The 22,803-nt window shown below is 38.3% G+C and overlaps 1 protein-coding gene across 6 annotated transcripts in view; it reads left to right on the top strand.

Moving 5' to 3' along the window:
- The window catches only part of LOC126272806 (nucleosome-remodeling factor subunit NURF301), a 282,822-nt gene that overhangs the window by 191,764 nt on the left and 68,255 nt on the right, over positions 1 to 22,803 (top strand). For all 6 annotated transcript variants that reach the window (XM_049976036.1, XM_049976004.1, XM_049976012.1 and 3 more), the window contains exons 23-24: positions 3,621 to 3,785; positions 15,001 to 15,114. In XM_049976036.1, the coding sequence (XP_049831993.1) occupies positions 3,621 to 3,785; positions 15,001 to 15,114 (279 nt within the window). The remainder of the gene's footprint in view (positions 1 to 3,620; positions 3,786 to 15,000; positions 15,115 to 22,803) is intronic.

Raw genomic sequence — 22,803 nt, forward strand, 5'->3', positions numbered from 1 at the left:
TCTCTTCTGTCTCTATCATCTCTCTGTTTTCTTGTCCTCCTTTGTTACCTTTAGTGTTCGTTGTGTTTCCTTCGCTCTTATGGTTTTTCCTTCCCTTCCGTTTTCTGTTATATGTCTCATCTGCTTTATTCCCACACTTGTGGCATTTTTTTATTACGAACAAGGGACTGATGACCTCATTTGGTCCCTTTCCCCCTCTTTTAAACCAACCAACCATAATGTTGACACCTACCGGGACTAAAAAGAAGTGTAAACCTACCTCGCTATGTTTTAGAACATGGAACATCTGTACTATGAAGCAAGGCATTTCAGACACCTTTGGAAACTCTCAAGATCTCACAAAACAGCCGTGATTGACCTGGAATTAGCCAGGCTTACTGTTGCTGTAGAAACCTTGCAGGAAACCAGACTACCAGATGAGGGTTCAGTTCAGGAGGGAAATTACACATTTTTCTGGAAAGGAAAGGAAGTTTGTTGCCAGACACAGACAACATGATGTTTGACTTTGCCGTTCGCAATGATTTATTATACACCACTGATAGACCAATTGGGATCTCGGAAGGCACTATGACTTTTGCTTTTGTCAACTATGAGCAGACCAATACCACTGATAGCTGTACATGCACCAATGTTGACCTTGAGTGCAGACTTAAAGCATCAGTCGTAGGAACATCTCAGTGAAGTGTTGCAGGGAGTGCATCCTTCAGATATGCGTTCTAGGTAACTTATGTGCCCACATCACATGTGATTCTTCTGTTTGACCAGACTGTCTAGGCGCACATGAGGTGGGGAAGATGAATGGGAACAGTTTATGGCTACTTGAATGTTGTGCCAAATACCAACTGTGCATCACTAACACTTACTTTAAAGACAAGACAAGGCATGAGGTCTCCTATATGTACCCTCACTCTAAACATTGGTGTTGACTTGATCTTATTTTAACTAAGAGGAAAGATGTTCACCATTTTCTCCATGCATACTCTTTCTTATTGCTAATTGTGGCAGTGGTTATATAATAGCAGTTGCAAAAGTTAGCTTCGTTTCTCTGCTAAGACACCTAGCAAAACAAGGATCTAAACTGTGCAAAATTAAGGACTCTGGGACAGTAGAAATATTTTATGATAGAGTTTAGAAAGAAATTGATACCTGAGACCAAATGCACCCATTGTTGAAGACTGGCTGAAGATCAAGTTACTTCTTAACGTTTAAGGGCAGCACTACATTTGGTACTTTGAAATCAAAGTCCCAGGATTGGCTCCATGAGAATATTGATGTCATGAAACTGCTCCTTGATTCTAAGTGTCGGGCAACTATCAACTGGCACTTAAACCTTCACAACGCTCCCTGCAGGGTTCTAAGCAAAGCAAAGGCAGTCGTTCAGCACACTGTGCTAACACGTACTGGGAGAAACATTGCACCAGCATACAGGAATATGCCAATGCTGGAAACATCAGCGGAGTGTATTTGGGTATCAAGAAGACCCTCGGGCCCAGCCCTAAGAAGACTGAATCACTTGAGGAGATCAATGGCACAGTCATCAAAGGTTGTAATCAACAGTTTGCAATGAAGGGTGGAACACATGCTGACTTCCGCTCACATCCAATGAACATCAATGAGCCCAATAGCAATAACAGAAATTTCTCATTTGTCGCTTTGCCATGAGCTGGGCGAGAAGCCTACGAAGGAGCAACTTCAGTGAGCTGTTGTGCACCTTAAATGCGAGAAATGCCATGGCAAAGACAACAACGACTTAGTTTGATAAATTCTGACTCCACTTCTACCAGTGCTCTATAACCTGGTATTGAAATTTTAGTCTGTGGTGCTGTGCAGCAGGGTATGCACTATGCCAACATTATCACTCTATACAAAGATAAAGGCAATCGTGGGGATTGCAGCTGTTACCGTGGAATTTCACTGCTGACTATCATCAGAGTAGCATTCACCCGTTTGGTGCTGGGCATACTGGACAAGCTTGTGGAGCTTATGTAACCTAAATCTCAATGTTGGTTTTGAGCTCAGTGGTCTACTACTTGTTATGATCTTCGCACTCTGACAAATTCAGGAAAACGCCACAAGCCAAAGGCACCACAGTCCATTGCTTTCATTGACCTAAACAAGGTATTTGACACAGTCAGCAGGGAGGGACTGTGTACTTTATTAGTGAAGACAGGGTGTCCTACAAAACTCTCCATTACATATCTATGTTCCAGGGCTTTCGAGAAGCTTAATGACATCTTGTTACTCAGAGCCAAGTGCTATCATGAGGACTTATTTGTAAGTAAACTTTTATTTTCTGACGATGCAGCTTTCATGGGAAACACTCAAGAGGATTTTCAAAGGCTTACGCACATTATGTCACAAGGACACACTTATACACCTGCCATATGAAAAGATGGACCCTTCTTGAGGGTAGTAAACAAATTCTGCTATCCTGGTTAGCTGGAGTCAGGTCTTTCTCTAGATGACGAAATAAATGCAAGAATTGGCAAAGAAGTGAACACTTTTGGTTAGCACTGCACAAGAGTATGGGACAACAAATACCGTACACTGACCACAAAAATGTTCATCTATCAAGCGTGCATTCTGTGAGCTTCCTCTTTATGGTGCTGAGACCTGGACACCATACGCCAAACAAAACAAGCTCAACTCCTTTCATCTGTGATGCATTACAAAACATTCTAGGCATAACATGGAGGGACCATGTGACAAATGGACCGGAATGCTGCGAAACTACAGAGTATCACCACCAGTCTGAAGGTGGCTAAGACACTTACATTGTTGGGACCACACCCATCTTCCCTGAGATACACAACTTAGTGGCATAGAAAATGCCATGAGACCGACTGGAACACCTGCTTAATGCTTTAAAGATTGCATCAAGTGCAATATGAACACATTTAATACTGCCTGTGACAAATGGGAGAAGCTTGCTGAAGACTACAGCAGATGTTGAAAACTCATCAAGCCTGGCAGAAACTTAGCTGCAAAATGAGTGAGTAGACCGGTGCCTCTAACGAACGTCTCTGGTGTGGTTTGCACTTGCCCACCTGTGGCTGCCAAGTAGACTCTCACATTAGGCTCCTGAGCCACCAAAGGAAGTGCGCGTGTGGTGTTACTTGAGTCTTCCAGTGAGAAGTAAGGCCACTGATGTGTTGATCGGGTGATAAGACTGCCATGTGTTGTCTGTACACTTGTCACAATAGTCCAATTGTTCACCTGAGAATTCTTCGTAAACAAAACATTAGTGTATGAATATAAGGACTATAAAGCCAAATGTAGAGTGAAAGGAAGACAAGATATGTAAGTAGAGTGAGAGGAAGACAGGATATGTAAAACTTTGAATTATCTACAGGTATTCTTGCTGATGTATATCACACTAGTAGTATTAAGGATGTTAAAGTAGGTGAAATTACATGAAAGATGAGCAGTCTTGTCTATGGATGCCTTCCTCTCCAGCTTCTCTCCAGTAATAAAATAAATGAAATAATATTCAAACAGTGGGCTCCCTAATTAACATTAATCTATGTTTCTACATTTGATTTGGAATGCAGGAAGCAACTCTCCGGAGCTAATATGGGATTCATGAAATGCTTGATGTTCTTTGTTTTTCAAATTTGCAGTGCAAGCTGATGGCTCACTAAAAGTTGTAACCAAAGTAGCCATTCCATCTTCACCAAATACTCAACTTACCAGCGGAAAGAGTACTCTCACATCTCTTCTGACTAGCACGAACAACACTTCTGGCAAGGCATTACTGGGTACAAGGCGAATTTTCATGACTAAAGGTAATTTAATTATAAAATATGACCTTTGTACTTTAGCTACTACATAAAACTGTTTGTGAATAACTTGTTTCTCAATTGACAAATATGTACTACATAGCAGTGTGGGCATAACCCTGTGCCTTTTTGTGTGCAGTAATTTTCTAGTATTTGCAAGATTTAGTCAGCTCACATTACAAATATAAATTTTTCCACAAAAGTATGCAAACATCCTTTTCTTTCACTTTTGTCCTTATGAATTACCACTAGTATTTGCTGTTCCAGTCATGCCTGTAAACATAAACATACATACAGTAAAACTGAAATATGTGTGATCATTGTCTAATTAGTGCTTATTTTTCATCCTCGTCATGAGGATTCCAGTTTTTGGTCTTAGTGATTTGAAATAGCCACCTGTTCCAGACTATGTGGTCTTATTACATATCTTTGTTATGAATGTTTATGCTTAATTATAAGTTTTACTAGTGTTTATAAGTGTATACAGCATTCCATTTCTCTCCAAATTAAGTGACAGTAGTGGTATGTCACTGATCATCACTAGCATTGCTGAAGATCAGCCTTAGCTCCTCATCCCAGTAAGGCTAGAACAGTTACAACTTAAGTCTTCTGACATTGAGGCTAATCTGTCTGGCTATGATTTTCATGTGCATTCTGTGTACGGCATGTATCATACCGTTATATAATCTGGCAAATTTGTTTAGGAAATGTCGAATGTTTCTGAGCCAGCCATAAATTCTCTCTCTCTCTCTCTCTCTCTCTCTCTCTCTCTCTCTCTCTCTCTCTCGTATCACACACAATTCTTCCATTCCACCACACCAGAAGTGTCTTCTTCAGTGTGCTGCACTGTGCCATCTTTGTTGATTATTTCAAAAACACGTCTACCAAATTGTAATATGGACTCACAGCTCACCGTATCCAATCTCACTGAACACTCACATCTGTTTTTTAAATCATACTGTTAGAAAACAGGGGACACTATTTGCAGTTTAACTAATGAAAAAATGTGATTTATGATTTGCATTATAACTGGACTCTTTGTTATAAAAAATCTGGTATTGTGGACATATCTCCACTACTGAGATTGATTTGGAAAAGATTTTGAAAACCCATGGCCTCTCCCAACACTTTTTACACAAGTTAAAAACTCCTCTCGCATTCTAATTCTTTTGTTGCTGTCAGTTCATCAGCATGTACAGAATATACACATCAAAAAAAGTTTTGCGTAACCTCTGTTCTGAGAGTTCCGGAACCTGTGCAGAAAATTGGAATAGAGATCAACATAAACATAATTTCCGCCCTTTTTATTGCTCATGGAAACGACACATTGCTTGTTGTACCACTGTACAGCAAGACCTTCAGAAGTGGTGCTCCAGATTGTTGTACACACCAGTACCTCTAATACCCAGTAGCACGTCTTTCATTGATGCATGCCTGTATTCGTCATGGCATACTATCTACATGTTCATCAAGCATTGTTGGTCCAGATTGTCTCACTCCTCAAAGGCAATTTGGCATAGATTCCTCAGAGCAGTTGGTGGATCACATCGTCCATAAACAAGCCTTTTCAGTCCATCCCAAGCATGTTCGATAGGGTTCATGTTTGGAGAACCTGCTGGCCACTCTAGTCGAGTTCCTGTCCGTCTGTACCTCCTCCATGTGTGAATAACATCGCTTTGGTTTACTCTGAGACGTCTGGACACTTCCCTTGTTGAGAGCCCTTACTGGCACAAGTAAGTAATAATGTGGACATGATCGAACCGCATTATTGACCATCTAGGTATGATTAAACTACAGACAACATGAGCCGTGTACCTCCTTCCTGATGGGGTGACTGGAACTGATTGGCTGTCCGATCCTCTATGTCTAAGAGGCATTGCTCATGCATGGTTGTTTACATCTTTTGGTGGTTTTATTGACATTCTGAACAATCAAAGGGACTGTGCCTGTGATACAATATCCACAGTCAACCTCTATCTTCAGGAGTTCTGGGAATCGGGGTGATGCAAAACTTTTTTTGATGTGTGTGTATTAAAGATCTCCAGTTGTTACCTGATTTGAAAAATACGTCACTGCAGCTTTCCCATAAAAGAAACTCCTCCTCATTGTTGATGCCATCTGCACCTGACCTCTTTGTTATTGACCGCTTTTTCTCCCTACACTATCCAGACAAAATTGTTCCTACATATATTTAGTATTCATGGCAAAAGTTTATGTCAACAGTAGAAAGCTTTAAAAATGTAAAGTCACACCTGGCAGTACCCTCATGCCCCATGTCTACCCCACCAACACACTTATGTCATTAATTCATTTGTCATTGTAGCCATATTCATTTATTATACCCTCTCTTACACATATCATCAAAAACAGGGCCTCACCATTGTGAGTGCTCAGGTTTCTGTGACTAGAGTGAGTTAACTTTTTTTCTGGTTGTAGAGCCATGTCATTTTCCATTGGTAGACCCAGAGCAAGACCACTGCAAATTGAGGCCCAGATATTAATTTTCTCCATTTGGTGACAGCTCAATTTTTAAAATGTTGGGAGAACCTACACCCAGAAAAATTTGCTAATTTCCCCCACTCAAATGTCTTGCTTGCTGTCTTCTGGCTCAGCTTTATTGTGAACCACAGCAGCAGCTTTACTAAGCATTTTACACCAGTTATTCTGGATAACTTTACAATTTTGGCATTGAATTACTGTAATATATAAACTGTTATATTATTTACACCACAAGGGAAGGTGATAATTATGTATAGTTGTAGTGAAACAGGAGAAGACAGATCCATTGTGTTTGAGATATGTAAAAGTGACACTTGCTGCACTTCAGGTTTGTGAAAATTCATCATTAATACAAAAATGAATTGTGACTACAGTGATAGTAATTGCAACAATAGGCTTAATTTTTGTTTGACACTGTTCGTCCTCCTTCGTGAAGTCGTGACTTGAGTAGTGACAGTTTTGTATCACAAAGTGTCCATTCAACAATTTGGATAGGAGAGAGATGTGTTTGTGAGGAGGGATTGCTAGACAACAGAACATTTATGCCATATGACTGCTCATAGTAAAAGCAGTGTCCCTGACTATGTAAATATGGTCAGCAATAGATCAAAACTGCTAGCTGTGTCAGTAATGTAAAATGTGGAACTTCCAGATTATTTGGAATCAGAAAGTATTTGAGTTTTACCTGCAATTTTTCTGTTCCTTTGACTAGGATTAACTGCAAATTTTCCTTCATTCATTTATGTATATTTTTATCTTCCCCTTGCCTGTTTTTGTTTTGTTGTTTCTTGTAACTGTAGTGCCAGATTACTCTCTATCTCTGCCCCACATTGAAGGAAGCATTCATTTTCTTTCCTATCATCTCATGTTGTTTCTGCTTTAGATGCTGTTAAAAAAATTAATGTATGAGGAACACCTTGTTTGTGTAATACCTTTCATACCCTTCACATTGTGTGTAATCAACACTGTAATGCAAAACAGCATCTGCCTCATGTTCAATAAAATGAAAATCAAACCACACCCCAAGGGGTATGCTATAAGCAAATGCAGCACAGTGATACTTTTGTCTACTATGTTACATGACATACTGTCTATTCTATGACAAATTTTGTAGCCATCCACCTTGTCAGTGTACACTTACTGGAGACTGCCAGTACTTAACAAAAAATACTTTCTTACTAGAACTGATAGTTTTACTTATTTTATTCTGGCTTCTTTAATTTGTATCCTCTATGGGAATTATTCATCACTGCTAAACAAATGAATTTATGAGAGATACAGTGAGGCACCAAAATGTTTAAGACTTTGGGAGCTTTCTGCTGTTGAGCTTTGCTTTCAAGATATTTGCAGACTTCTTGTAACTCACTTGCCCTTAGGATCCACAGTAAAAAGTTCTGTACTGTAATAGTGTTAGCCACTGCCCTAGCTCATGGATGAACAGGACCGCAACAGATTCAGGAAACTAGTTGTGTATATCGGTCATAGCCAAGGAATGGGAGGAGCATATGGGCATGTATTTGTGAGAAACAAAGTTCAAATTTATCTGGCTCTCCTCATTTAGACTTTCCATAATGACCTAAAGTAAGCATGGTTAATTCCAGTATGATTCTATAAAAAAGGTCCACATGTGTCCAATCTGAATAAGTGCTCCAGCTGAGACTGATATTGATGGGATGTTAAGTACTACCATTATACAGCTGCTCTTTTGATTCTCTCTCTGTGTCACATATGTCATCTTCCTCCTTTTGTAATACAGTTCATATTCAAATTCCATGTAGTTATTTCTATCCAAGATAGCAACTGTACTTAAAAGTCAACAAAAGGGTCAATCCATATGAGTGGTCCAGTGATGGTAGCTTGACCATTTTTAAATATTTAAATGTTTTTATTTGTGATTGCCCTCTATTTGAGAAGTTCAAAACATATTTTTAAAAATAATTTATCTTGCACTTCTACTGGATGGCGGCCATTTTTATTTGTAGGCACGCAACGATTTTTCAGTCTGGAGACATTAGAGAAAATTTGAATCTCTCTGCACTGCGTTAAGTTACAACATTGCAATTGACATGATTGTCTATTACACAAAATACCCTAAATTCAAAAATAACCAGTCAAAATGGCCTCCAAAGTTTGGTATCCAAATTTTCAAAAATTCCACTTTTTAGGGCCAAAAATAACAAACCAGGAGTGATTTATGAGGGTCTATTTTTTTCCTATAGTTAGATATCATACACTTCTAGCCTCATATAGAGCAATAACACGTATAAATGTTTCCTTAATTTTTTATGAATTTTTGAAATATGAAGATTTTCATTTTTTGTGAAGTTTGGGGTTGGATATCTCAGGTGGGACTGAATATGATTTTTGCACAGTTTGTACACCTATATGATAGCAACATACTGTAAAAATTTTAACATTGATATCTGACTGTTAACAAAGATATGAATTTTTGAAAATGAGGAAATAATTCACTTTACTCTACAACTGATCTTATGGCTGTTGCATATTTAAATGGTTTATTGAGTCATTGTAATAAAACTTAATTGTGACATATATTTAGTTAACACCATCACCCAATATTCATTTAGTTTATTTATGTTTAGTAATGCGATATTGAACAATAGGAGCTTCTGCTTTTGTTCTATGGTAATAAAAATGCCCATTTACGTTCAGGTTTATTGTCAATAAAGAAGTACATTATTGCTGGATGTGGCATTGTTGTAGTCACTCTGTTCTGAAACCTCTGTTAGAGTGGATATACATGCTTCATTGAGAGTGCAGAATGTGTTATGTGCTTTGTTCTGTGTGTAATTTGTAATTAATTTTTAGAGATTGACAAGAATGCAATAACATGGATGAACGGTGCTCTGTTTGACATATAGCAAGTAAAGTGTTTCACAACAGTTTACGGTTCAATTTCAGAAAAATTGAGAAATTTCAATGACTTGGAAGAAGTTAGACAAACTTTGTTTAAATTTCGAGTGAGTTCTTCTGTAACATCAGTGTGTTAGTATCATGAGAAGAAATATATTCTGAAGTACAACCACATTTTTGGAAGAAAGTGCTGTGATCCATTTAAAGTTCATAAAAAGCCTATCATTAAAGGTTTGAGGGAAATAAAACTTGAACATTTGTCCTTGTTGTGTGTGAGTGAAACAGCTTCCCAAGTGAAACATAATGTGATTCCTGGAAATTCCCTGTGCCCAAATTATTACTCAAAAATATTTGTTGTGAATCCAGAACCAGAATCATGTAACCTTGTTAATGGCTTTTATATTCCTAATGAGGAAACTGTTAGCATATTGGATTTTGCTTGTTCTAAGTTAGATGCATCCCCTGCTTCAAAAATAATAAAATTAAGTAGCACAAAAAGAAAATCAGCTATTGAAAATAAAGTACAATCAATTTAAGACAAAATTAGAAAATACTTGGAACCATGCTTTAATAATAGAGATACCAACTTTATTTCTAAAGAATAACAAAACCTACCACCAGCATCATCGGACAATATTTGAGCTTAATAGATAAATTAAAAAATTAAATGTTCATTGACATCTAAAGAGGAAAAAGTTAAAATTTTAAGTTTGCTTTCTGACTAATGGTCAAGAGAAAAAATAGTTCATGAATTCAGCGTTTCTCTTTGTTTGGTTAAACAAACCCAAAAATTAGTGAAAGAGCAAGGCATTCTTCCAGTTTTAGGAAAGAAGAAACAGTAGATATAGGTGAAGAAACAATTAAAAAGATCCTGCAGTTGACTGAAGATGATGAAAACAGTAGAATGCGGCCAGGTTGCAAATATAGCAAAAGAGTTGTTATAAATGGAGTTGAAGTAACAAAGCAGAAACTACTAGTGCTGTCAAATTTAAATGAACTTTTTGACGCTTTCAAAAATTCTGAATGCAAAATTGGAAGGTAAAAATTTTGCGATCTCCGCCATAAGTGGTGTATTTTGGCTGGATCCTCAGGGACACACTCCTTACCTGTTTTTTTATATCATCAAAATGTCAAACTGATGATTGTGAGTGCAAAACTCAGTGATCTTAACTACAAAGAGTTACTAGATTTAATGGTCTGTGACACTAACAGTTATGACTGCATGATGAGTTGGGTAATAAATGCCCTGGTAACAAAACCATTATTGAATTGTTTCACGAATATGATGATGAAATGCCAGACAGTATCACCTTCAAACAGTGGGTCACAACTGACAGGGCAGAAATGATAACAGTGGTTAAATCTCAGGAAGAGTACTTGGAATATTTAATGATAACTTACAAAAACTCAAAAGTCACCACTTTGTTTCTAAAATCCAAAGTAAGTTTTTGAAGGACAAAAAGCACAACTTCATGAAATAGAATGCATAGTGCTAGCTGATTTTGCAGAAAATTTTACATTTGGGATTCCACTGGGTCAGTGTTCAGGCAGCAGTGCATCCATTTATCCTGTCCTTTAAAAATGAGAAAGATGAAGTTTGCAGTTCTTCAATTTGCATTCTAAGTGACTACTAAGAGCATAACACTTTGGTTGTACATGTGTTTCAAAAGTATGTACTAAATTACATAAAAATTTTTTTCCTAAGATTGTGAAGCTGATCTACTTTTCAAATGGAAGTGGCGGCCAGTATAAGAACAAAAAGAATTTTTCAAAACTGAGCAACCACAAAGTAGACTTTGGGTTGGAAGCTGAATGGCACTCTTTTGCATCTTGCCATGGTAAAAATGCATGTGATGGAGTAGGAGGTACAACAAAATGTGAAGTAAGTGAAGCCAGTCTAAACCACCAACCACAGATCAAATTCTCATAGCAAAGGACACGCATATCTCTTGCAAGGATAATATTAAAGGTATTACCTATTTTCTGATCAAGAAAGAAGAAGTTGCTCTGCATATGAAAACAACACTTCAAACCAGATGAAAACTGTATAGCAATAAAAGGAACAAGGCATTTCCACAAATTCCTTGGCATTGCAGAAAACTTAGTTTGATGCTATGTAACATCAGAAACTGAAATTTATGAGGAACTTTGTGTCAGTAAAATTACATATCTGTCTTTAGTGTTGAATGACATGGTGGCATATGTGTATGATGATGGACTGTGGTGGTTTGCAGAGGTTGAAAGAATAAGTTTGAAAAACAATGCTGTTTTTGTGCATTTTTGCCACCCTGCTGGCCCAAGAACATCATTCAAGAAATCTACTAGTGACAAAGTTTGAATACCAATGAAAAATGTTTTAAGGAAACTTTCAGCACTTGAACTTGCCACAGCATCTGGGAGATCTTATTCTATATCACAGAAGCTGTCTGAAGAAATAAGTGTTCTTAACATTCACCACCAGGTGTATGAACAGTCGCATCTCAAAGGATGTTAATTTCAGTGACGTTTCCACTTTTTGTATATAATTCAGTACCTTACTTCAACAATAATTGATTACATCCCGCCAATATCACACATGAATAGGCAACAGCCATAAGATCAGTTATAGAGTAATGTGCATTATCTCTCTTGAGTAATGTGAATTATCTCCTCATTTTTAAGAAATGATATCTTTGTTCACAGTCAGATAAAATGTTGAAATTTTTACAGTATATCATATAGTTGTACAAACTGTGCAAAAATCATATTTTTTATGTTCAGTCCCACCTAAACATTACAAAAAATGAAAAATTCCAAGTTTCAAAAATTCACAAAAAAACAAGGAAACATTTGTAAGTGTTCTTGCTCTATACGAGGCTAGCAGTGTATGATACCTAACTATAGGAAAAAAATAGCCACTCATAAATCACTCCTTGTTTGTTATTCTTGGACCTAAAAAGTGGATTTTTGAAAATTTGGATACCAAATTTTGGAGGTCATTTTGACTGGTTATTTTTGAATATCGGGTATTTTGTGTAATACACAGTGTTGTAGAGGACACTTCTCTAAAAACAATCATGTTAATTGCAGTGTTGTAACTTAACCCAGTGCAGAGATGTTCATATTTTTGCTAATATCACTACACTGAAACATTGTCGCTCGCTTACAAGTGAAAATGGCTGCCATTCAGTAAAGGTGTAAGGTAATTTAAAAAAAAAAAAAATTGAAATATTTGAAAATGGTCAAGTAACCAACTTAATTTTTATTGGACCACTTATTTGGATTGACCCAAAATCTTTCGTCAGGCGTGTTACCGATTTGTGGAAGAAAAAGTATAGTGCAATAAAAGAAGCAACATAACACAGCTTTTCAGTGCAAATCTAAGGCCTTTGTAAACTTTTTCAAGTTATCTGTTCATGTATTTTCGAACTGACTTAAATTATATTTTTGCAGATCCTTTTGTTATTATTTTTAAGACTCCTAGTTTGGAACTTCCATCATGTGATATGTTGCAACACAGATAATTGAAACTTTTCACACATTCAACCTTCTCCCTCTCCAGTATGATGTGGTAAGGTGTGGGTGTCCTGCTCATCTTCATTGCCATTGTCCTGTTCCTACTTACAGTTAACTTGATTTTTTAAATTTTGTGTTCCAGTAATCCAGTCTCCTCTGAACCTCCATTTCCATCTCTCCCCAAATGGCGATGTCATCAGCAAAAACGAAAGCGTTGAGATCTTTTTCTTCTTCTTCCTTCCATGTCCATAAGTGTAATGAAGAGAAAAGCGAAAGCGAACTGCCTTGCTGAACACCTCTCTTGGTCTTAAACCAATTTGATCTTACGCCTCCTACTTGTACACTGCTCTCACAACTATCGTACAACATCTGGACTTCTTTAATTAATGAATCAGGAACATTATATTGTTTCAAGCATTCCCATATTTTATCCCTTGGTTCACTGTCATATGCCTTTTGCAAATCCTCAAATACTACTATCAATTTCTTTCCTTTTTCCCAATATTTCTCCATTAACTGATGGAGGGAGAAAATGAGATCTATTGTTCAAGTATTACTTCTGATCCCATGCTGTTGTTCCTTTAATTGGTGTTCTAGAATTTTCCGTAATCTTTTTTCTATGACATTTTCCATTATCTTAAGACAATGTGATAACAGTGTGATTACTCAGTAGTTGGTGCATTTCTTTCTACTATCCTTCTTGAACAATGGTATTATAGTTCCTTTTTTCCATTCATCCGGCACTTTGTTTTCTTTCCATATCACCCAGTGTAACCATTGTATTCCATGGATTCTTGTGGCTTTAATCATATCTGCTGTCAGCTCATCTACTCCAGCCGCTTCCCACTTTTCATCTGTTTCAGGGAATTCTCAGTTTTAAACGAAGACATTAGTTCCTGCTCTTCCTCTAATTCAATGACTACAGTCTCACTTTCTTGTGGACCTTCCCCATTCAGTAAGATTTCAAAATAAGTCTTCATCTCTTCTCTGATACCTTCCATGTCCTTGATAATATCCCCATCCTCCGTTTCAATCACTTTTATGTCTTCTCTATCAGATCTTTTACTTTTCAAAAACCCGTATAGCAGTTTTTGCTTCCCTTTGCTATCCTGCTCTAGCTTCTGGCTGAATGTTTCCCATCTCTTCTCCTTTTCTTCTTTCACAATTCTCTTTGCTTGGAGTTTCTCTTGTCAGTATTCCTTCTACAGTGTTGTCACCTTGTGTTCATCTTTTGGTACCAGCCCCTGTTTCTGATTTCTTTTCTCAAACTCTCTCTCTCTCTCTCTCTCTCTCTCTCTCTCTCTCTCTCTCTCTCTCTCCATATTACGTTTTTTAATAGCATCTTTTACTCTATCGTTCCACCAACTGCCTTCTTTGTCTTTCACTTTACCCTTTGTTTTGCCGCATACATGTACACCACTGTTAACTATTGATGTTTTAAACAGATTCCACTCTTCCTCTACTCTACCCCTTTCAGATTTTGTGCTACTAGATTTTGGAAACTTGTCTTACTTTTTTTTTCTTCTTTCAACTTCCACTCCTTAATTTTTGGCATTCTTTGTACAGCATTCAAACTTTTCATCGTATAATTTAGATCAGCTACTAGTAACCTGTGGTCGCTATCCACTCCATTTTTTGGCTCTTTATTGTGACCCTGCCAGTATAATTTGTACCCACCTCTTAGCAATTTAAGGTTTTTTGGCTTCTACTTGGTCTCACTCAATCCAAGGGTATGAATATTTCTCCTCTCCATGATGTCTACAATCTCTTCAGTCTCTCTTGTTTAAGGTTATTACATTTAAAGTTCCCACTCTCAACTTGTTTTTGTCTTTTTGTTGGGTTCTAGTTTTCTGTTCTTGTTTAGTGTGTCTTCTTGCGTTCCTTTGTTTTCTTCAGGCTGTGATGAGCTGTCATAAGGGAACAAGAAGTGCTGTCTACATTAGGTATTTTTAATCCGAGGCTCGTTCTTTGATTGAAAAGAAATTGAAAATCATATGAAATACAAATCTAGAGGCCATACAAACAAACTTGTGTGCTTGAGAGATACCACTCTTAAATTTTTTTAATTTATTCAGTACTAGTAGTTCTGTTAGTCTTTTAATGTTCTTCTCTTATTTGGGTAACCCTTTTCCTGTATGTTATGTACTTAAAGTAAACATACCATCGTATATTTCATTCCTACTCTTCAAACTCTGCTTACATTGGTCCGTTTTCTTATTTCCACCATGTTCTCAAATATTATGGATTTTTAACAAGCTGTTGTGTTTTATACATTTCAGAAATTGTGTTACATGCCTTTTAGTTAGTAGTATTATATTTTTTTACTATTTTGCACCATTGTTTTCCTATGAAGGAGCCGATGGAACAACTCGCGTCATGACAGGACCAACAAGTATACTGCCAAAGACTGCTCAGCAGCCACAGTCTCTCATAAAAATTCAACCATCTGGTCAAACTCCAGTACCAGGTAATTATTTTTAGTAGAATCTAAAGCCTTATGAATATCATTATTAGTCACTGATTTATTTAAGGGAAGTCTTTCCGCTCCCGTGATTGGAATGACTCCTTACCCTCTCTCTTAAAACCCACATCCTTTCGTCTTTCCCTCTCCTTCCTGAAGAAGCAACCATCGGTTGCGAAAGCTAGTAATTCTGTGTGTGTGTTTGTGTGTTTTGTTCATTGTGCCTGTCTGCCGGCGCTTTCCCGCTTGGTAAGTCTTGGAATCTTTGTTTTTAATATATTTTTCCCATGTGGAAGTTACTTTCTATTTTATTTAGTCACTGATTTGTAACAGAAGTGGTAGAAATAAAAATATATGCTAATGTATGTACAAAACATATACTGAGTAAGACAATTGGATTACTGTATTTACCCAAATGCAAGCCAGCATTCCTTTTTGTAATTTTTGTGGTCCAAAAATGCACCTTTTAAGAAACTTGCAGATGTTGACAAGAACGGCAAGTACAGTTTTACTTTCTACAGCTTCATTCAGAAGCTGTCGGCACACGTCAATGTACATCAAGCCATTTCTTGATGCTGCCAATATTCACAACTTAGCAATATACGTCCCAACTGTGTTCAGGTATGCTATGCAGCGAGGCTCGCCTGTCACGTCCCCGCTCACCTGTGCGTAGTTCCTAATTATTGACAGAAGTAGGAGAGACTGTGGGAGAAAGATTTTCTGCAGTGATGACAGTACTTCCAGTTTGCACTCTGTACAGATGACTTGTGTTGTAAATGATTTTTATGTTGCAGACAAATTATATTGTCTAGAATGTTAAAAAAGTAATCTAATAATTACCCTACTTAGCATATAGGTCTACAAGGAATGATACAAATCAGTACCTTGAATATGTGGATTGCAGTACTCTGTTAAGCCAAGATATAACCTTCTTGGATGAAAACACTGTTATTTCCTTGAAATAAAAAATGCTTTGCAGGTCATTCACGTGATATGGAAAGACTGACGTACAACTCAAACACGTGTTCCAGTACAGTCTTTAAAAGTATATGTGGCCCCAGCTACTATAGTTCCGTGCATATTATTTCAATAGATATCATGAATTCTCACAGCTTTTAGTGTTGGTAATAATTTTAAGTCTCCAACTGGCTAAAGTTAATTTCATTTGAATTATTACAAATAAATTCTACTATCCACAAAGTGCCATCCGTAAGCATGTGGCAGTCTGTGTGTTGTACCAATATTCACAGTAGCAATAAGAGATTTCATTCACTAGGAAATAAGAAGGTGATAATTATGGTTTTAGAGTATTTCAATGTGGGTTGTTGCACTCCTGGTGGATCCTAATGATACATTCTTAATAATGACAAATGCATTGAGAGAGTTTACTCACCACAATGAAAAAAGTAAGAATTGCTTAGCTGCATCATCACAGAAGATGAGGGCTTGAGATCTGAAACCAAACAACAGTTGCCTTAGTGGCAACTCATTTCTTGTTGGTCATAACAATATTTAAACAGCCTTTGGCAGAATGTAAATAATGAAAGAAGTAAAGGTAATAACCGACCATATAATTGCAACAATGACTTGTTGTCAGGTACATAAGATTGAAAACATTCCTAGCTTTTTTACAAATTGTTCTTCAGAATTAATATAATGCGTACCACACAAATGCACTTTCACAGCCACATTGTCCCAGCTGAGACCGGTATGCTGGCACTGCAGACTGACTGGGGTGAGAGATTGTGTTTACTGAGGTAAGAGATTGTTTGGTAGAGTGGGTGTAGAGCATCGCTAAAGTACAAGTGTGCGAAGGTTGCGAAGCAAGAAAAGAATAGAGGATATTGAGGCCGGGCAGAAACATCCTGGCCTCAGTCTCCAAGTGCTGTGCTCAGAATGAGTTGCCACATTCTCACCTCTTGCACTTGCTGTCTTTCACTCCCCAGTTACCAGTCACCTTTCCCACCCCCCACCCCCCCTTTTCACCAATGCAATTGATTGTAATATGATTAGTAATTAGTGTCATAAATTGTGTGCAAAATTATTGTTGGTTCAACATGTAGTTGGATGCAGTCATGTGCAACACACACATTATGAAGGTCTAGGACGATACAATATAACATTGTGGTACGCCAGATAATGTATTGAGAATATGAATATAAAATACTTTATTTTTTTGTCTGAGAGAGTAATGCCTCTTTCATTGGCGCAGTTTGTTTCATATAAGTTGTATATTACTGACATATTCAATTCTGGTGGTAAATATTTTCTATCCATGTTGTCCTTCTTACTGTAGTGTATGTAGTACATGGTAAAGGAATCAGTAAATGTCAGGATCATTTCCTCTCTATGTTTCGGTGTTTTGTCATGTCTTTCAGGGTTTCATCAAACAGCGGGAGCAGGCAAGCTCGTTGAAACAGGCAGGCTCGTCGCCGTTCTTTCTTTTTCTTTTCTTTCTTTTTCTTCTTCTTCTATCTCTCTCTCTCTCTCTCTGTCTCTCTGTCTCTCTCTCTCTCTCTCTCTCTCTCTCTCTCTTTTAATGCCAGAGCTGTAATTCCAATTATAATGAACAACATTCCCCAGTAAAACTTCTTACTAAGAATATGCTCTATCCCATTAGCATCTGGTAATTTGTTATGTCGTGATCCTTTGTTGCAATATCTTTGGATTGGATTCCTGAGACTGATATCTTGGTAAATCGATATTTTAGTAACCATCACATGCCCTCCAATTGGTGATGAATTTTAATCTTATTTCCAGTACAGTACAGCAGTAGAGGGTAGGAGGAGTCTGGGCAGACCAAGGAGAAGGTACCTGGATTTGGTTAAGAATGATTTTGAAGTAATAGGTTTAACATCAGAAGAGGCACCAATGTTAGCACTGAATAGGGGATCATGGAGGAATTTTATAAGGGGGCTATGCTCTAGAATGAATGCTGAAAGGCATAATCAGTCTTAAATGATGATGATGATGATTCCAGTACAGTGGAATTTCGTTAGCACATATTTGAAAGCACTGCAGATTTGGAACGTCATAAGCAGGAAAACGTGCTACTGAAAAATACCTAATTTGGCAGTGGTTTGATTTTTTTGTCGATGGAAATGCATAATTACAGGTACCATACTTGGCGTAATATGGGATCACACTTTGTGATGTGGTACAATGATAATTTCTAATTCAAAGTACAACTTTTCAAGATTTTTGAATTATGAAACCCAGGAATCCTCAAAATTATGTGTTAGTATACAAGACGCAAAAATGTGTTAAATATGAAGACATTGGCTAAATCCAGCATACAGGATGAGCACACTTCTGCCATCAGCCAGATGGAATGCAGGAAAGTCATGTGACCTGAGTGCACCCTGTAACATCCAAAATACGTCTCTGGCATGTAATGAAGAAAAAATAAAAACATGCTAAAATTGCAATTTTATCACACTTCTCAAAAATAAACAAACTACATTCATTTAGTGTCTGTCTGTTAGTGAATCACTACTGGTAACTGAATAGGGATTGTCATTTCAACAAACTATCGGTATGTTGTACATCTTGTTAGCCTAACTACACTATAACATGTCAACATACAGTGTGTTCTGTCTTCACAAAGATTTGAAAAATGTATCAAAGTTCATATATATTAAAATTCCAAGACTTACCTAGCTGGAAAGCGTCGGTAGACAGGCACAATAAATAAATCACACAAAATATCTAGCTTTCACAACCGACGGTTGCTTCTTCAGGAAAGAGGGAAGGAGAGGGAAAGACGAAAGGATGTGGGTTTTAAGGGAGAGGGTAAGGAGTCATTCCAATCCCAAGAGCGGAAAGACTTACCTTAGGGGGAAAAAAGGACAGGTGTACACTCGCGCGCGCGCACACACACACACACACACACACACACACACACACACACACACACACGCACAAAGCCATCTCTTTCCTGAAGAAGCAACCGTCGGTTTCCAAAGCTAGATATTTCATCTACATCTACATGACTACTCTGCAATTCACATTTAAGTGCTTGGCAGAGGGTTCATCGAACCACAATCATACTATCTCTCTACTATTCCACTCCCGAACAGCGAGCGGGAAAAACGAACATCTAAACCTTTCTGTTCGAGCTCTGATTTCTCTTATTTTATTTTGATGATCATTCCTACCTATGTAGGTTGGGCCCAACAAAATATTTTCCCATTCGGAAGAGAAAGTTGGTGACTGAAATTTCGTAAAAAGGTCTCGCCGCGACGAAAAACGTATATGCTGTAATGACTTCCATCCCAACTCGTGTATCATATCTGCCACACTCTCTCCCCTATAACGTGATAATACAAAACGAGCTGCCCTTTTTTGCACCCTTTCGATGTCCTCCGTCAATCCCACCTGGTAAGGATCCCACACCGCGCAGCAATATTCTAACAGAGGACGAATGAGTGTAGTGCAAGCTGTCTCTTTAGTGGACTTTTTGCATCTTCTAAGTGTCCTGCCAATGAAACGCAACCTTTGGCTCGCCTTCCCGTCAATATTATCTATGTGGTCCTTCCAACTGAAGTTGTTTGTAATTTTAACACCCAGGTACTTAGTTGAATTGACAGCCTTGAGAATTGTACTATTTATCGAGTAATTGAATTCCAACGGATTTCTTTTGGAACTCATGTGGATCATCTCACACTTTTCGTTATTTAGCGTCAACTGCCACCTGACACACCATACAGCAATCTTTTCTAAATCGCTTTGCAACTGATACTGGTCTTCGGATGACCTTACTAGACGGTAAATTACAGCATCATCTGCGAACAGTCTAAGAGAACTGCTCAGATTGTCACCCAGGTCATTTATATAGATCAGGAACAGTAGAGGTCCCAGGACGCTTCCCTGGGGAACACCTGATATCACTTCAGTTTTACTCGATGATTTGCCGTCTATTACTACGAACTGCGACCTTCCTGACAGGAAATCACGAATCCAGTCGCACAACCCCATAGCTCCGCAGCTTGATTAGAAGTCGCTTGTGAGGAACGGTGTCAAAAGCTTTCAGGAAATCTAGAAATACGGAATCAACTTGAGATCCCCTGTCAATAGAGGCCATTACTTCGTGCGAATAAAGAGCTAGCTGCGTTGCACAAGAGCGATGTTTTCTGAAGCCATGCTGATTACGTGTCAATAGATCGTTCCCTTCGAGGTGGTTCATAATGTTTGAATACAGTATATGCTCCAAAACCCTACTGCAAACCGACGTCAATGATATAGGTCTGTAGTTAAATGGATTACTCCTACTACCCTTCTTAAACACTGGTGCGACCTGCGCAATTTTCCAATCTGTAGGTACAGATCGAGCGAGCGGTTGTATATGAGTGCTAAGTAGGGAGCTATAGTATCAGCGTAATCTGAAAGGAACCTAATAGGTATACAATCTGGACCTGAAGACTTGCCCGTATCAAGCGATTTGAGTTGCTTCGCAACCCCTATGGTATCTACTTCTAAGAAACTCATGCTAGCAGATGTTCGTGTTTCAAATTCTGGAATATTCAATTCGTCTTCCCTGGTGAAGGAATTTCGGAAAACTGCGTTCAATAACTCTGCTTTAACGGCACAGTCGTCGATAACGGTACCATCGGCACTGTGCAGCAAAGGCATTGACTGCGTCTTGCCGCTTGTGTACTTTACATACGACCAGAATTTCTTCGGATTTTCTACCAAATTTCGAGACAATGTTTCGTTGTGGAACCTATTAAAAGCATCTCGCATCGAAGGATGTGCCAAATTTCGCGCGTCTGTAAATTTTAGCCCATCTTCGGGATTTCGCATTCTTCTGAACTTCGCATGCTTTTTCTGTTGCCTCTGCAACAGCGTTCGGACCTTTTTTTGTGTACCACGGGGGATCCGTTCCATCTCTTACCAATTTATGAGGTATGAATATCTCAATTGCTGTTGCTACTATATCTTTGAATTTGAGCCACATCTCGTCTACATTCGCATAGTCAGTTCGGAAGGAATGGAAATTGTCTTTTAGGAAGGCTTCTAGTGGCACTTTATCCGCTTTTTTAAATAAAATTATTTTGCGTTTGTTTCTGATGGATTTGGAAGAAATAGTATTGAGCCTAGCTACAATGACCTTGTGATCACTAATCCCTGTATCAGTCATGATGGTCTCTATCAGCTCTGGATTGTTTGTGGCGAAGAGGTCAAGTGTGTTTTCGCAACCATTTACAATTCGCGTGGGTTCGTGGACTAACTGCTCAAAATAATTTTCGGAGAAAGCATGTAGGACAATCTCGGAAGACGCTTTCTGCCTACCACCGGTTTTGAACAAATATTTTTGCCAACATACCAAGGGTAGGTTGAAATCCCCACCAACTATAACCGTATGAGTGGGGTATTTATTTGTTACGAGACTCAAACTTTCTCTGAACAGTTCCGCAACTGTATCATCGGAGTCTGGGGGTCGGTAGAAGGAGCCAATTATTAACTTAATTTGGCTGTTAAGTATAACCTCCACCCACACCAATTCGCACGGAGTATCTACTTCGACTTCACTACAAGATAAACCACTACTGACAGACACAAACACTCCACCACCAATTCTGCCTAATCTATCTTTCCTGAACAACCGTCTGAGACTTCGTAAAAATTTCTGCAGACCTTATTTCAGGCTTTAGCCAGCTTTCTGTACCTATAACGATATCAGCTTCTGTGCTTTCTATTAGCGCTTGAAGCTCAGGGACTTTTCCAGCGCAACTACAACAGTTTACAACTATAATTCCGACTGTTCCTTGATCCAAGCACGTCCTGTAATTGCCAAGCACCCTTTGACATTGCAGCCCATCCCGCACTTTCCCGAGGCCTTCTAACCTAAAAAACCACCCAGTCCATGCCACGCAGCCTCCGCTACCCGTGTAGCCGCCAGCTGAGTGTAGTGAACTCCTGACCTATTCAGCGGAACCCGAAACCCCACCACCCTATGGCGCAAGTCAAGGATTTTCGTGTGATTGTGTGTTTTATTTATTGTGCCTGTCTACCGGCACTTTCCTGCTTGGTAAGTCTTGGAATCTCTGTTTTTAATATATTTTTCTCATGTGGAAGTTTCTTTAGAGGGAAACATTCCACGTGGGAAAAATATATCTAAAAACAAAGTTGATGTGACTTACCAAACAAAAGCGCTGGCAGGTCGATAGATGCACAAATAAACACAAACATACACACAAAATTCAAGCTTTCGCAACCAACGGTTGCTTCTTCAGGAAAGAGGGAAGGAGAGGGAAAGACGAAAGGATGTGGGTTTTAAGGGAGAGGGAAAGGAGTCATTCCAATCCCGGGAGCGGAAAGACTTACCTTAAGGGGAAAAAAGGACAGGTATACACACTCTCTCTCTCTCTCTCTCTCTCTCTCTCTCTCTCTCTCTCTCTCTCTCTCTCTCTCTTTTGTAGTGTCACATTGGTTCACATGTGGTAGCATTGTAATAACAGAGTACCAAAATTGCTCTGATAGACCACGATCTTGCCTTCTAGTTCTATTACCTATCTCAAAATAATCTGCAGAGGCAGTTGGTCACCTGTGGCACTGAGCTGTCCATATAATAAAACAAGGATGGAAAAATACTAACATAACAAGGAAATAGTAACACATTTTCTATAGCAGCATTGACCACACTAGGCATGGACTGTTTTTCATAGATTGAGAATTGGTTATGCTTTTACCTGA

This window comes from Schistocerca gregaria, chromosome 1, assembly GCF_023897955.1.
Source record: "Schistocerca gregaria isolate iqSchGreg1 chromosome 1, iqSchGreg1.2, whole genome shotgun sequence".
Taxonomy (NCBI): domain Eukaryota; kingdom Metazoa; phylum Arthropoda; class Insecta; order Orthoptera; family Acrididae; genus Schistocerca; species Schistocerca gregaria.